The sequence below is a fragment of the Thamnophis elegans genome, chromosome 7 (genome assembly GCF_009769535.1).
Source record: "Thamnophis elegans isolate rThaEle1 chromosome 7, rThaEle1.pri, whole genome shotgun sequence".
Taxonomy (NCBI): Eukaryota; Metazoa; Chordata; class Lepidosauria; order Squamata; family Colubridae; genus Thamnophis; species Thamnophis elegans.
The window spans coordinates 1,723,697-1,737,271 of record NC_045547.1 but is presented as its reverse complement, the minus strand read 5'-3'; the positions used below and the strand labels follow the sequence as shown (position 1 = coordinate 1,737,271).

The 13,575-nt window shown below is 47.4% G+C and overlaps 2 protein-coding genes across 2 annotated transcripts in view; one reads left to right on the top strand and one right to left on the bottom strand.

The window, feature by feature from the left end:
* LOC116511202 overlaps positions 1-8,442 on the top strand; it is a 38,257-nt gene extending 29,815 nt beyond the window's left edge. Inside the window, exons 6-9 of the mRNA XM_032221070.1 lie at positions 891-954; positions 2,069-2,163; positions 6,665-6,773; positions 8,233-8,442. Coding sequence (XP_032076961.1) covers positions 891-954; positions 2,069-2,163; positions 6,665-6,773; positions 8,233-8,300 — 336 coding nt within the window. The 3' untranslated portion in view covers positions 8,301-8,442. The remainder of the gene's footprint in view (positions 1-890; positions 955-2,068; positions 2,164-6,664; positions 6,774-8,232) is intronic.
* A 1,942-nt stretch (positions 8,443-10,384) lies between these two features.
* Positions 10,385-13,567, bottom strand: LOC116510928 (C-type lectin domain family 12 member B-like). The gene is made up of 3 exons (XM_032220588.1): positions 13,381-13,567; positions 12,355-12,497; positions 10,385-10,698 (listed from the first exon to the last, which is right to left on the bottom strand). Exons 1-3 carry the CDS (start codon positions 13,498-13,500, stop codon positions 10,575-10,577), a joined length of 387 nt encoding a protein of 128 aa, XP_032076479.1. The 5' UTR covers positions 13,501-13,567; the 3' UTR covers positions 10,385-10,574.
* Positions 13,568-13,575: the final 8 nt, after the last annotated feature.

Genomic DNA, 13,575 nt, shown 5'->3' with positions numbered 1-13,575 from the left:
CGTTGCTAACCACAGGTTTCTTTTTTTAAAGGCAGGTAAACCAGTGTCAGTCAAGGCATTAAGGTGGGGGATTGACTTGTTCAGCTTCTCATGAGGTTCTCCTCATGTGTGGCTTTTATGTTTCTGCAATTTACCAAAAGGCCAACGAAAGGAAAAACTCTTCCTCGGGGACATCTAGATTTCTTTTTCATTATCAAAAAACAAAAAGATAGAAGGACAAAGTGGAGTCCATCCAGGCCACCATTCTGTCTCACAGAGGTCAACCCAGGAGTCTTTAGGCAATTCAGTCGCACAAAGAGGATGGCAAGCTGTTGGACAGTTAAGGATGCTATTCTCATTTATTGATATGCAAATGAAGGTGAATGTATGTGTTCCAGGATAATGTTGCAGGATCTAATCTGGGTCATTCACCGGGACCAGAGGTTTTGTCTTCTGAGCTTTTGGACTTGTGCTGGAGCCCATCCTCAGGGAACTTTCCTCTAGCAGTGTGTAGGTTTTGGGTTGTTCTTTGTGTGGTATTCACATTATTCCTATTGTACGTGGCATTTTAGATGTTGATTGGGGTTTTGATGGTTGGCTATTAAAGTCGTTGGCTGAAGTCTGCTTGTGCTGCCAAGTCCTAGCCTCATAAGTATTTGAAATCAGCACTCTTGTTGACTGAGGAGGGCCCATTTCCCAGGTTTCAGTCAGTTCCCTGACTGTTTTCGTGACTGCTCCTCCAACAATCTTGACAGCAGGTGATAAACAGCCAGAAAGAGTAGGAGTCTATGAGAGCCCATCCTCATCCTAGAATTTATCCAATCTCCTTCTGAAATCAACACAGCTAGAGGACATCAATACATATGGTAACAGCAGCTCCTTGAGCTAGCTTTCTTTCTTTTCCTTTCCAGATGTGGTTGGCCTCTTTTCGTGTGTCCCTTTTTGGCTTCCTGGTGGCCTCTTTCATCATACAAGGTAGGTCTTGATTGATACAAAAAAGACTGAAGTATTTCTAGAAAGGGTACAGAAGAGCCACAAAGATGGTATTAGGTCTGGAGGCTAAATTGTATGATGAACAGCTAAGGGAAGTAGATATGCCTACTCTAGGAAAGAGAAGGACTAGGAGTGTCATGACAGCAGTTTTCTAGTACTTGAGGGGGTGTCCCAGAGAAGAGGAAGTTGACTCATTATCTAAAGCATAAGAGGACAGGACAAGAACCAATAGGTGCAAATTCATTAAAGGGAAATAAGGAGAAGTTTCTTGACAGTGAAAACAATTAATGAATAGTGTGTCTCCCGGTGTCGCGGGTGCTTCATCACTGGAGGTTTTCGAAAATAAACTGGACAACCGTTTGGTATAAGGGCTCCTTCCTTGAGCAGGAGTTTGAACTACTGTAGAACACCCCCAAGCCCTGGGATTCTATGTTGGACAGCTGAAAATATGGATGTGGCATCAACCATGAAAATTGGATATAAAATGCCCATTCACGGCAGGAAAATATAAAGTTGCCACCACAACCGGAAGCCTGAGATCCAGCCAAATTAGCCATCAACAGGCATACAGACATAAACAATATTTACACACCCTTCAAGGGACACAATCAGAAAGACAAAAAGGAGACAAAAAAAAAAAAAACCCTCTTGCCAGCAATGAACAACGGATAAACAAAGGTTAACCAAGATTAATAGCAGACCAAAAATGAAACAATAAGTAATGGGTCAAGGTATTTGTGAAATCCACCAGAAAATCCACCCTACCATCCATTGGCATTTAAGTAAAAGGTGTCCTGAGACCCTTCCCAGCCCATTGGTCCTTGTTGAGTTCCTCTTTCATTCTTCTTCTTCTGACTCTGTTACTTGAGGGGAGGATGCCCCCACCTGACTTTCCAGCTTCTCACCATACTTTGTACCCGATCCCCATCATGGCTCCCCTCCAGCTGGGCACCATCCTGTCCTTATTTCTAGGGCGTCTCTTTTCTTCCTCTTTTTCAAGTCCCTTCTCTTCCTCTTTTCAGTTTGAATCTATGGGTTCAGGATGGGTGACCACAATCTCCTCCTCTTTGACAACGTCTCCTCTTTCCACCAACAGGTCTGGAAGCAATATCTTGTCCCAGGCACTGGTTCATGTTTGAGAATTTTTGTTATGGATTTTTCCAGGAAGAACTCAGCTGGTATGATGCAGAGGTAAGAGGATTCCCACTACCCTCCGACTCAGCTTATAAGCTTACTGTCTGGGTGTAATGCTTCACTGTGAGTGGGAAGGGAAAATAGGAAGGAAGGAAGGAAGGAAGGAAGGAAGGAAGGAAGGAAGGAAGGAAGGAAGGAAGGAAGGAAGGGGGTGAGGTAAGGAAAGAACAGAGATGTCCAAAGATTATGGTCAAGAAAGTTAATATGGCCACAACAATGTGACTAGAGCATGAGTAGAACCACAATGGAGCTTCATCCACACGATCATAGACCATAACAGATTTGTTTGACCATCTCCTATGGGTCCACCTGCCAAGGAAATGAGGGACCTTGGCATGGGATTGTGTCTGTGCGGCCCACCTGTCCTTGGATCGGCAGAAACACATCCCAGCATTTGTTTTCCCCATTTGGGTCCCTATCCTACCGCCTCCCTTCCACCAAGACCTCAAAACCATCTGCCAATGAGTAGAACATGGGAGGAGAGGATGGGTTTGGGGTTCAGGGAAGGGGTGGCTTGACCCTTTCCCCTCCCTTCAAAAGGTCTGGGGAGATGGATAGCTTCCTGCTCTCCAGTGTTTACACTTAGGAGAACATAGGTTTAAGGTTTAACCCTGAACTTCCACAAACTGACTGAATTGTTGTGTGACTCCTTCAAAACCTATTTATTTATTTGATATCTATGGCCACCCATCCCACACATGTGTCTTTGGGCGGTGTGCAAGGTTTACAAACCTGGAAAAATCCACCACGCAGGACCCCTGCTGCCCACAGATAAAGAACAACCCAACTCACAAAAGGGGAAAAAAAAACACCCCAACATTATCAGAGTTCAACTGCTCTTCTGACCCAGATGACAGGTTGAAGGGACCTTGAACGTCTTCTAGTCCACCCCACTGCTCAGGCAGGACACCCTTATACCTCTTTTTGCTTGCATCATCTACTAATTATGAATATTTATGCTTACATCATCTATGACCTAGGTATGTGCCAGGGGTGGGTTCCAGATTCTTTTACTGCCGATTTGCTCAGGGACGCGCTTCGGGCGCACGAACACTTGATGCATGCTATGCACGCATGTGCAGTAGGTAAAAAAATTGCTTCTGTGCATGCATTATTTTCTGGAAGGAATTCCTCCAGTCTGCATTGTTAATGATAAATACTGCAGTGAGCCTGGATTTTTTAGGTCCTGATTTTGATTCCACGCTATAGAGTTGAGATGTTGTGAAGACAGGCACTGGGTGATGGAGTTGGTGAACCAGAAGGAAGGACAAGGTTAGACTTGTGGAACTGAGGGAGGGCACTAATGCAGGGGTCTCCAAACTTGGCTACTTTAAGACCTGTGGACTTCAACTCTCAGAATTCCCCAGAATTCCGGCAGTTGAAGTCTGCAAGTCTTAAAGTGGCCAGGGTGGAAGACCCTTGGTCTAAAGGACAAAATCGGAATCTAAAGCAGGAGGTCCTCACCTGTGTCTGTTTGGTGTCCCCCCCCCCCCCCAGTCGGAATGCAATACCTACGGCACAAAGGGCCACCTCGCCTCCATCCTCAATGAACGGGAAATGGATTATATATCATCTTTTTTAATAACCAACTATGAAGATATATTTAGAATCTGGATTGGATTGTACAGAATTGAGGGCAGGCAGGTGAGTAGAAGTTGTGAGTAGAAGAATCCTCCCTCAGGGAGGTAAGGGGGGGGGAGTGATAGATCTGAAGACAATGAAAAGGTCTGGAGCGGGGGGAGGTGACAAGAACAGGACAATCTATCAATGGATTTGCATCATGGCACAATTCCACCAGGACTTCATGTCAGGTAATGAGGATTTAATAGCTGCCAACTGATGTAAGGTTGTAATCTGTAATCTGAGGCAATGTAAGGCAAGGCTGATGCAATGAGGCTCGTTGAGCTATAACCCTTTTAAGACTCTGAGGGGAGGTCCACACAAGTCTATATTAGTGGGGTCCCTCCCTCCCTCTCTCTCTGTATCTCATTTCTCTCCTTTCGACCTCCACCGAGCAGCTGGGGCGTCGCAGAGCAGTGGTGTGCACAAGCGTGCAGCGCACACGTGCCCAAGGTGGACACCTGGTCCCGTCGCAGTGTACCGGTTGTGACGGGATCTAGAACCTACCACTGGTCTGGATGACTAGGCAGGGACGAAGGACAAGGGGCTGAGGGCCAGGGGCCCATGGGCCACGGAGAATGATCGGGGAAGGGCCAACAGAGAAAGAAAGCTGGTTGTAAATGGCTGAGGCGAGTGGCTGGGGGCAAAGGAGGTGCAGCTAAGGCTCCGTGCCTAAATGTCCCGTTCCGGCTTCTGGCTCTCAAATAACTTGATCCAGAGTTGGAAGGGACCTCGGAGGTCTTCTAGTTCAACCCTCTACTCAAGCAGGATTCCCTGTACCATTTAAGTCAAATAGTTGTCCAGTCTCTTCTTAGAAACTTCCAGGGTTAGACCATGTCAGAGTTTGTTGCAGCAATCAAATCCAGGAAACACACACAGGTAGCTGATCAAGCAGGATTCATTAACTTCCCTTTATATACATAATGACACGTGAAGTAATATATACAATACCAAGAGTGGCTCTTCCAACGTGGTAGAGAGAAGAGATTGGTTTCCGTTGCAGAAGCAGACTAGTTTCAGTTTCAGTTCTCAGAGCTTAGCACAGCTAAGCCACACCCAGGCTCCTTGCTGTCTCAGCTACCTTTGGCTGACCTTGTTACTAAGCCCTATTCATTGGCTGACCTTGTTACCATCTCTGCCAGTTGTGAATTCTCTGCCAGAGTACCCACCACTTCTGTAGGGAAGCAGTTTCACCAATCAATTGTTCTCACTGTCAGGAAATTTCTCCCTAGTTTTATGCTGGATTTCTCCTTGAGATAGTTTTGACACAGTACAACTTCTATCACTCCATCAATATATCCAGCTTATGAAAAATCTGCTCATATCTAAGGGATGTAACGGATTTCATAACAGAACAGATTTTTTTAAAAAAATTAAAGGATGCTGTCCTTTTAAAAATTTGGGTGCAAGTGGGAGGGTGCAATGGGGCAGTGTTGGGCTTCAGGATTTAGTTTTAAGGTCCAGGGGTTTAAGGAGGGATTTTTAATTTCTCCCTTCACAACTTCTCTGTCTTACCCAAAGTTTCTTCACAGCAATCATGGCTGGGGTAACCCTCTAAGCTTTGTTAAGGTCATGGGTAGGAGTGGTAAAATGCATGTAATCACCTGAGCCTGAATTTATTCTCTCATGTTTTAGAACAGAATGTAGAATATAAAACCCTAGAGCTGGAAGGGATCTCAGAGGTCTTCTAGCCCAACCTCCTCCTCATAGACCACCCTTTCCTTCAATGGCTGGGTGGACTGGACATTACCATTTGAACTATCCTAAGTCCATGTATTTGCCATATGCTAAATAAATAAAATAGTAGCTCTGCTTTCTCTCTACCCCCTGTTACTTTCTTGCCATTTTTTTCTCTTTGGTGGGTCAGAAAATTTGGTTCACCGACAAAAGGGCGAACGACAAAACCGCGCCTGACTAAACCGCGGTGACAAAATCGCGTGTTCTAAAGCGCTCCGACGAATGAGCGCTGAATCGCGCCGATAACAGCGCGGCGACAGAAGTGCGCTGTAAAACTAAACCTAACCCTAACCCTAAAAGTAACGCTAAACCTAACCCTAAACCTAACCCTAACCCTAACTTTAAACCTAACCCTAAATGTAACCCTAAACCTAACCCTAAATGTAACCCTAAACCTAACCCTAAACCTAACCCTAAACCTAAACCTTACCTTAACTTAAATCGCCCCTCTGTCGAATGAAATCGCCCTTCTGTCTCCGCGCTGTTGTCTCCGCGCTGTTGTCGGCGCGTTGATGACGTCGCGGTTTTAGCGACACGGTTTAGTCGGGCGTGGTTTTGTCATTCGCCCTTTTGTCGGGTCACGGAAAATTTCACATTGGGTGGGATCATTTTTTGATAATCTTCCACCCATTACTTCTTGTCCTACCTACAGGTGCTTTGACAAATATATCCCCTTCTGCTCTGTGGCAGCCCCTCAAATAGTGGAAGACTGCTTATCACATCACCCCTAATCCTTCTCTTCATTAGACGAGACATATTCAGTTCCTGCAACTGTTCATCCTGTTTCAGCCTCCAGCCCTCTAATCTTGGTTACGCTTCTCTCTACTCTTTCCAGAGTCTCAGCATGGTTTTTGTTGTATCGTGGTGGCCAGAACTGGATTCTAACTATTCTAAGTGTGGCCTGACTAGTGCAGTATTAAGCAATCCTATCATCTTTTCTGATCCTGAGCCTATCTTGCGTTTTTTTGGCAGGGGACGCACACTGCTGGCTTAAGCGATTGTCCTCTAGGACACCTTGATTCCTCGTACATTTGACCCTTCGGCTGTTGAGAAGTACAGTTGAGATGTAACATCCTGATTTCTGCAAGATTCAGAAAAGCACTTGGAGAGATGACATCTCTCTTTCTTTCTCTCTCTATAGGCACGATTCAGATGGGTAGATGAATCCGCGAAGGAGTACTTTCCTTGGACACCAAAACAACCTTCCAAGTGCAAAAAGAAACAGAATTGTGTCGAACTATATGCCGACGGTAAAGGGAAGATTTTCTGTTCTAGTGTATCAGACTTCTCAACTCTGTGTTCTCCAGATGTGTGAAAAAGCACAACCTTCCCATTCTCCACAGCCTCTGTGCATAAAGTCAGAGACTGCATTCACACAACCTGTGGGCTTCATTTGCTGAATGAATCCTGTTTAGTAATTTATGGAGGCTTGGGGACCATTTCTACCACGGATGACTCTAAGGAGTGAATCCAGTAGAGCAGAGGTGGGGAACGGTGGCTCATTTATGACTTGTGGACTTCAACTCCCAACTTTTAGAACCGAAGAAGCTTCTTGGATGAGAAACTAAACATCTTCAAGAGGGAAAAAATCCCCAAGAAAGTCCAGTTGTTTTTGGAAAAAGCACCTTTGAGATAATGTCTGGAGATTAATCAGTAGGCTACCACTTGTATTTTTACAAAAATCACTTCTGGAAACCTAAAACCTCCATCTAGACCTCAACGGAAAAATCAAGGATTCTGGAAGAGCAATCTGAAAAATCAGGAATCGTGCCTGGAGTTTAGTGAATTTTATCCTGCAACCCAGTGAATCTGGAATATTCTTTTGATTCCCCCCCACACACTCAAATCGGCTTTTTAAATGTTCTCTATAGCATCATTATTAGTTCTTCTCTTCCCCAAAATATAAATGCTTAAAACCAAGGACCTAAGTGTCTAGTTATCATGAACTGAAATTAATAGTTTTGACATATCCTAAGAATCATTTGAAATCATCTTGATGCTGCATTACACTTGGCCTATTCAAATCCTGTAAGGCTTCGATTGCATTGAGTGAAGCAGCCAGTAATGATTAATTACCAGTGTAATTATTCATATTCAGCTTTTTTTATAAAAATGTCCAGTCAAGAAAATATTGTGGTTTATGAATTCAGTGGAAATAATTCAGCATAAAGATACTCCTTGATTTATGACCACAGATGAACCCAAAATTTCTGTTGCTAAGCACAACGGTTGTTAAGTGAATTTTGCCCTATTTTATGACCTTTGTTGCCATAGTTGTTAAGTGAATCCCTGTAGCTTTTAAGTTAGGAACTCAATTGTTAAATGAATCTGGCTTCCACATTTTTTGCTTGTCAGAAGGTCGCAAAAGGTGATCACATGACTCCGGGACACTAAAAGAATTATAAATACATTCCAATTACCAAATATTCGATTTTTGATCACTTTATCAGGAGAATGCCATGACGGTTGAGTCAAAATCAGTTATAAATCAATCTTTTCAATGCTGTTGTAACTTTTCAATGGAACAGTTGTAAGTTGAAGACCTGCCTGTAAACTACCATGAAAAAACTGTATATTTAAATGTTCCTATCCAAGAAAGTTAATCTTTGGTGTCACCCCACCCCACCCCCCAGTTTTCTTAGGTACAAATGATGAGCGATCCCAAAACAATTGCAACAAAAGTCTAACCAATTATTTGATTCCTTCTAGAGTATAGACGTTGGAATAACCGGGTTTGTGAAGTCGAACAGCCCTACCTGTGCAAGACGAATTTCTAATGAATACACCTGGAAGCACCTTGAAGGTTGTAAGTCAGAATCTCCCTGGTTACTACAACATCAGCTGCCTGTGCATCAGGCTTTCTTTTCCATTTGGTGTCACTAATCAATAAACTCTAATCCAAGTGCAGACGATGCTCTGAATTTTTCTCTTCTGTGTTTTTATTCATTGAGAGGACTCCCGGTGGTGTGTGCTCTCACCAGCCATGTGTGAAGCGATGGGCGACTTGCAGCGGAGGGTTTTGGATCCCGTTCCAATCGGTACGGTTGGAATGGGCCCGGCGGCGTCCACATGGGTGCGTGCAGCACGCCCGTGCGTCTTAGCGCCTCCATGAGCCTCCGCGACACTCTAGCTGTTCAGCACCGCGCAGGCGCTGTAAGCCCTGTGCACGTGTGCGGAAGCGCCGAAGACTTAAAGGACCGGTAAGGAATTCGGGTGGGAGGGTGGGTCCTCTGGAGCACCGGACCGGTATCCGGTGCTCCGGGCAGGCTCCGGTACACCTGTACCGGGGTGTACCGCCTGCAACCCACCACTGCCGACTTGGTTTAGAAAGAACGTCAGTCTCTGGGATTTTATCTGGCCATCATGCGCTAAAATTGCCCAGCACAATTGCCATGTTGGTCTCCTCACAGCTGTTAGTAGGGCGTTTAGTTCTTCAGAGAACTTGTATTTGTATTTATTTGTCTTGTATGCCGCCCACTCCCGAAGGACTCCGGGCGGCTCACAATAGACGAGGGAAGGGGGAAAACTAGACAAAGACAACACTTTAAAAACAAAACCGCTACATTCACAATTTCTGCGGGGCTGGATGTTTCACAGGCCCCCCCGGCCTGCTGGAGCAGCCAGGACTTGGTGGCTTTGCGGAAAGCCGGGAGGGTAGTAAGGGTCCGGATCTCGACAGGGAGGTCATTCCAGAGAGCCGGAGCTGCAACAGAGAAGGCTCTCCCCCGGGGGGTCGCCAGCCGACATTGGCTGGCGGATGGAATCCGGAGGAGACCCAACCTGTGCGATCTAATTGGTCTGAGAGAGGTAATCGGCAGGAGGCGGTCTCTCAGGTACCCAGGTCCGATGCCATGTAGGGCTTTATAGGTAGCGACCAGCACCTTGAAGCGGATTCGGAGACTAATAGGTAACCAGTGCAGCTCGCGGAGGATAGGTGTGATGTGGGTGTACCTGGGTGCACCCACAATCGCTCGCGCGGCTGCGTTCTGGACTAACTGAAGTCTTCGAACACTCTTCAAGGGCAGCCCCATGTAGAGCGCATTACAATAATCCAGTCTTGAGGTCACAAGGTCGTGAGTGACTGTCTGAAGGGCCTCCCGATCCAGGTAGGGTTGCAATTGGTGCACCAGGCGAACCTGGGCAAAGGTCCCCCTGGTCACAGCCGAAAAATGGTGTGTACCGCCCGTCTTTCACAAGGTTGGCCATCGGGAGGACATGGGCCCTGATCAGGGTGGGGACATTTTTCTCACTTCTCTCCCTCTCCCTCTTCTCTTTTCTATTCTATGCTATTCTATTCTATTTTCTTTTCTCTTCTACTTCTCTTTGCTATTCTATTTTCTCTTATTTTCTCTCTTCTTCTACTCTCCTCCCCTCTCCTCTCCTTTCTCCCCTCCTCCCTCCCCTCCCCCCCTTTCCTCCCCTCTCCTCTTCTTGCCCCCTACTCTCTGCTCTCCCCTCTCCTCCTCTCCTCCCTCTCCTCTTTTCTCCACCCCTTGTTACACGTGCCCATCTTGCAGAGAGTAGCAAAGACTAGGGGCCCTTTGCTTGCTTCCTGTTAGCCCTGGGGAGCCTCTGCCAGCCAGCTGAAGAAGGACTGGTCAGGGGAAGTTGGGGTCTGGGAGAGTGGCTGGCAGGAAACAGCAACAGCAGGAGGCTGCAACCCCCCCCCACCCCCACCCCTCTGTCCCCTTCTGCTCTGCAACCTCTCTGGGGCCCCTGCTAGGCAGAGCCATTTGGAGTCGGAGCAAGGCAGGCTAGGAGCACGACTCCCCGTTTGTCTCTCCACTGCCCTGGAATGGAGGTACGACTGAGCAGGGTCTGAAGAGAAGGAGAAATTCAGATTTATTTCCCATAGCAGAAAGAAAAGCAGAATGAACAAGGGCATGAGAGGAGCATGAAAGAGTCAGAGGGCTTCTGGTCAGGCGGGAAACCCTGCACCCTTTCAGAGAGAGAGAGAGAGGGAAGGCCGATAGCTTCGCCCCACTGCAGCACCGCGACAGGTCGGGCAACTGGTCTCTGGGCTGCAGAGGTGGCCTGGCCCATAAACGGGACTACGGGCTCCATCCAAACTGGACGGTTGTCTCGCAAATGCTTTTGGCTACTTCACTGCAAGGCTGGGAGCGGAAGCTGCCATTCTGGATGTAGGCACAGCCATGGTCGCCCAGCTTCGCGAATCTGAAATGGAGAAAGTTGGCTTGGTCACCCTCCTCGTTCGTTCTCCCAGTTTCAAGACGGGGAGAACAACGGTCGCACAACTGAATGCTCAGCTCAGCCAACTCAAACAGCGACGACACTAGAAGGGAGGAGGAATGGCTGAACATGAGAGGAACGGACACCCTGCAAGATCCTACAGCGGTGATGGCACACCTAAAGCATGCGTGCGACAGGTGGCACGTGGAGACATACTTGCTGGCACGGCAGCCCTGGGCAGCCCTCGGGTCTGGTGCACATGTGTGCGGCAGCCAGCTAATTTTCAGCCTTCTGGAGGGCCGGGGGAGACCATTTTCACCCTCCCCAGGCTTCAGGAAAGTCTCCAGACCCTGGGGAAGGTGAAAATTTCCCCACGTATACAGGGGTCACACGCGCATGCATGGGGAGGGGGGAGAGGGTCGCTCGTGCATGCGCAGGTGGCTGGGCAGGTGCCTTTAGAAAAAGGTTAGCCATCTCTGTCCAATGAACTCCCCAAGAATCACAAAAGGACCCCCTCTCAAAGTGTTAAAAGATAACCCTACCTATAACCTGGCTAAGTGGCTGCCGCAATGCTTATGTTTTGTGGCACAACCCTCGAACACCAGGGTCACATCAGCCACACAATTTTTGACAAAACTACAAGGCTTAAATAGCAGATCTACCAGATTCTGCAACAGCTTTGTTTCCCTCGGCTGATAAACGCCCAAGATTCATTTCTCTTGCCATGTATACGCATACAGCCGAATGAGACTGTGTTGTTTCTCCGGGTCATATAATATACCATATTTTCCGGAGCATAAGACGCAGCTTCCCCCCCCCCCAAAAAGAGGGTGAAAATTTGGGTGCGTCTTATACACTGAATGTAGCCCTGCCGGCCCCCATCCTTTGGCCTTTGCCTCCCAGCAATTTACCTCCTTGCAGCAAATGGGAAAATGGGGTTGCGGAGGCTGCAATAGGCTATACTAGCAATCCCTGCAGCCTGAAACAGCTGGTGATCGGGAGGCCCCAGCTGAAAGCGAAAGTGAAAGTGAAGCTTGCTGTGGAGGCAAATTGCTGGGAGCAGAGGCAGAATATGAGGTAATAGAAGAAGATTGCAACACAGAACAGAACAACCTAACTAGGACACAAACCATATGAGGCTACTCCAATACTGTCAACACACCTTCTTCCCGTCCAAAAGGGAAATGTATGAACAAATAAAACGGCCACTTGGTAGCCTCACATTGCAATAAACAAGGACATCCGTTCAATTTGCAGTTACTAAGATTGTTGGACGAGCAGGCAAAAAAACAGCCAGGGAAGCGATTGAAGCCTGGGAAACGGGACCCTCGTCAGTCAAAAGAAGTGCTGATTTACTCTCCTCCTCCTTGCAAATCCCCTCCCTCCTAGCACTGATGATGTTCCCTAGTTGGGTCACAAAATGTCTGCAAGAAAACCACCCAGCTTAGAGAGCACCAAGCCCCCCCCCCCCCCAAGTTCAATCCTGAGCTACTGGTGTCCTCTGAAAATAATTTGAAATGCAATGACCAAGGGTGTGAGACCAATTTCAACCACACAGTAATTCCCTTCTGTTATTCAGGTTCGTAATATAAGGGGTGGGGGGTGTTCCCGGAGAAATCACCCATTCCGGAGAGAACTTACCGTTTGGGCGTGTAAGCAGTTCCATCTAACCACAGCCATCTCCTTTCCACGATATCGTAGGCCAAACCAATCCAGAATTTGTCGTATTCCTTCGTCTTCGGATCCAGGTAATAATGCATAGAGGTATGAAACTTCAGGAACGGCTAAAATATAAAGTCACCAGAGTCAGGCCAGGCTTCAGAAGAAAGATGAAAGCTGCAGAGCTCCAGTTACGGATGAAAGTTGATTCACTCAGCACTGTCATCACCTGGCTGCGTTAGCCATATAAATATGATAACAGAATAACAGAGTTGGAAGGGACCTTGGAGGTCTTCTAGTCCAACCGCCTACTCAGGCAGGAGACCCCAGACCATTTCAAACAAATGGATGCCCTATCTCTTCCGAAAAACTTCCTGTGCGCCTGCAAGAAGCAACGGATGGAAACTAAGCAAGTATACCCATCTTCAAGCATGCAGACAGGGGGAATTCTGGGAATTGAAGTCCACCCATCTTCAAGCATGCAGACAGGGGGAATTCTGGGAGTTGAAGTCCACCCGTCTTAAAGCATGCTGGCTGGGGAATTCTGGGAGTGGAAGTCCACCCCTCTTAAAGCATGCTGGCTGGGGAATTCTGGGAGTGGAAGTCCACCCCTCTTAAAGCATGCTGGCTGGGGAATTCTGGGAGTGGAAGTCCACCCATCTTAAAGCATTCTGGCTGGGGGATTCTGGGAGTTGAAGTCCACCCATCTTAAAGCATGCTGGCAGGGGGAATTCTGGGAGTTGAAGTCCACCCGTCTTAAAGCATGCTGGCTGGGGAATTCTGGGAGTTGAAGTCCACCCATCTTAAAGCATGCCGGGTGGGGAATTCTGGGAGTGGAAGTCCACCCATCTTAAAGCATGCTGGCAGGGGGAATTCTGGGAGCTGAAGTCCACTCCTTTTAAACCACTACGTTTGAGAAACAGTGCTTTAGAGGCTCCCTGTACAGTTTCACAGGGGCATCACTTGGGCCCTCTTTGGTCTGCTCCCATCTCCCCCCAGCCTCAGTACCCTCTGATCCTTGTTTCTGACCACCATCAGGTCCGCGTTCTCATTCTGGCAGAGGTTTCGGCTGGAGTGCCAGTTCATTTCTCTGTTCCGGAAGAGGTAGCATTTCTCGCTTTGTTGCATCCACCGGAGTTTGCAGCTGCTGCAGTTCAGAACTAGAGAGAGAGAGAGAGAGAGAGAGAGAGAGAGAGAGAGAGA

What these genes read in the sequence shown, in the direction of transcription:
- LOC116510928 (XM_032220588.1), bottom strand. Translation starts at nt 13,500, where the DNA reads ATGCAACAAAGCGAGAAATGCTACCTCTTCCGGAACAGAGAAATGAAC. An exon ending in TCAGAAACAAGGATCAGAGG is followed by an intron (nt 12,498 to 13,380) that starts GTACTGAGGCTG and finishes TTTATATTTTAG; the next exon opens with CCGTTCCTGAAGTTTCATAC. An exon ending in ACTGCTTACACGCCCAAACG is followed by an intron (nt 10,699 to 12,354) that starts GTAAGTTCTCTC and finishes TCTCCATTTCAG; the next exon opens with ATTCGCGAAGCTGGGCGACC.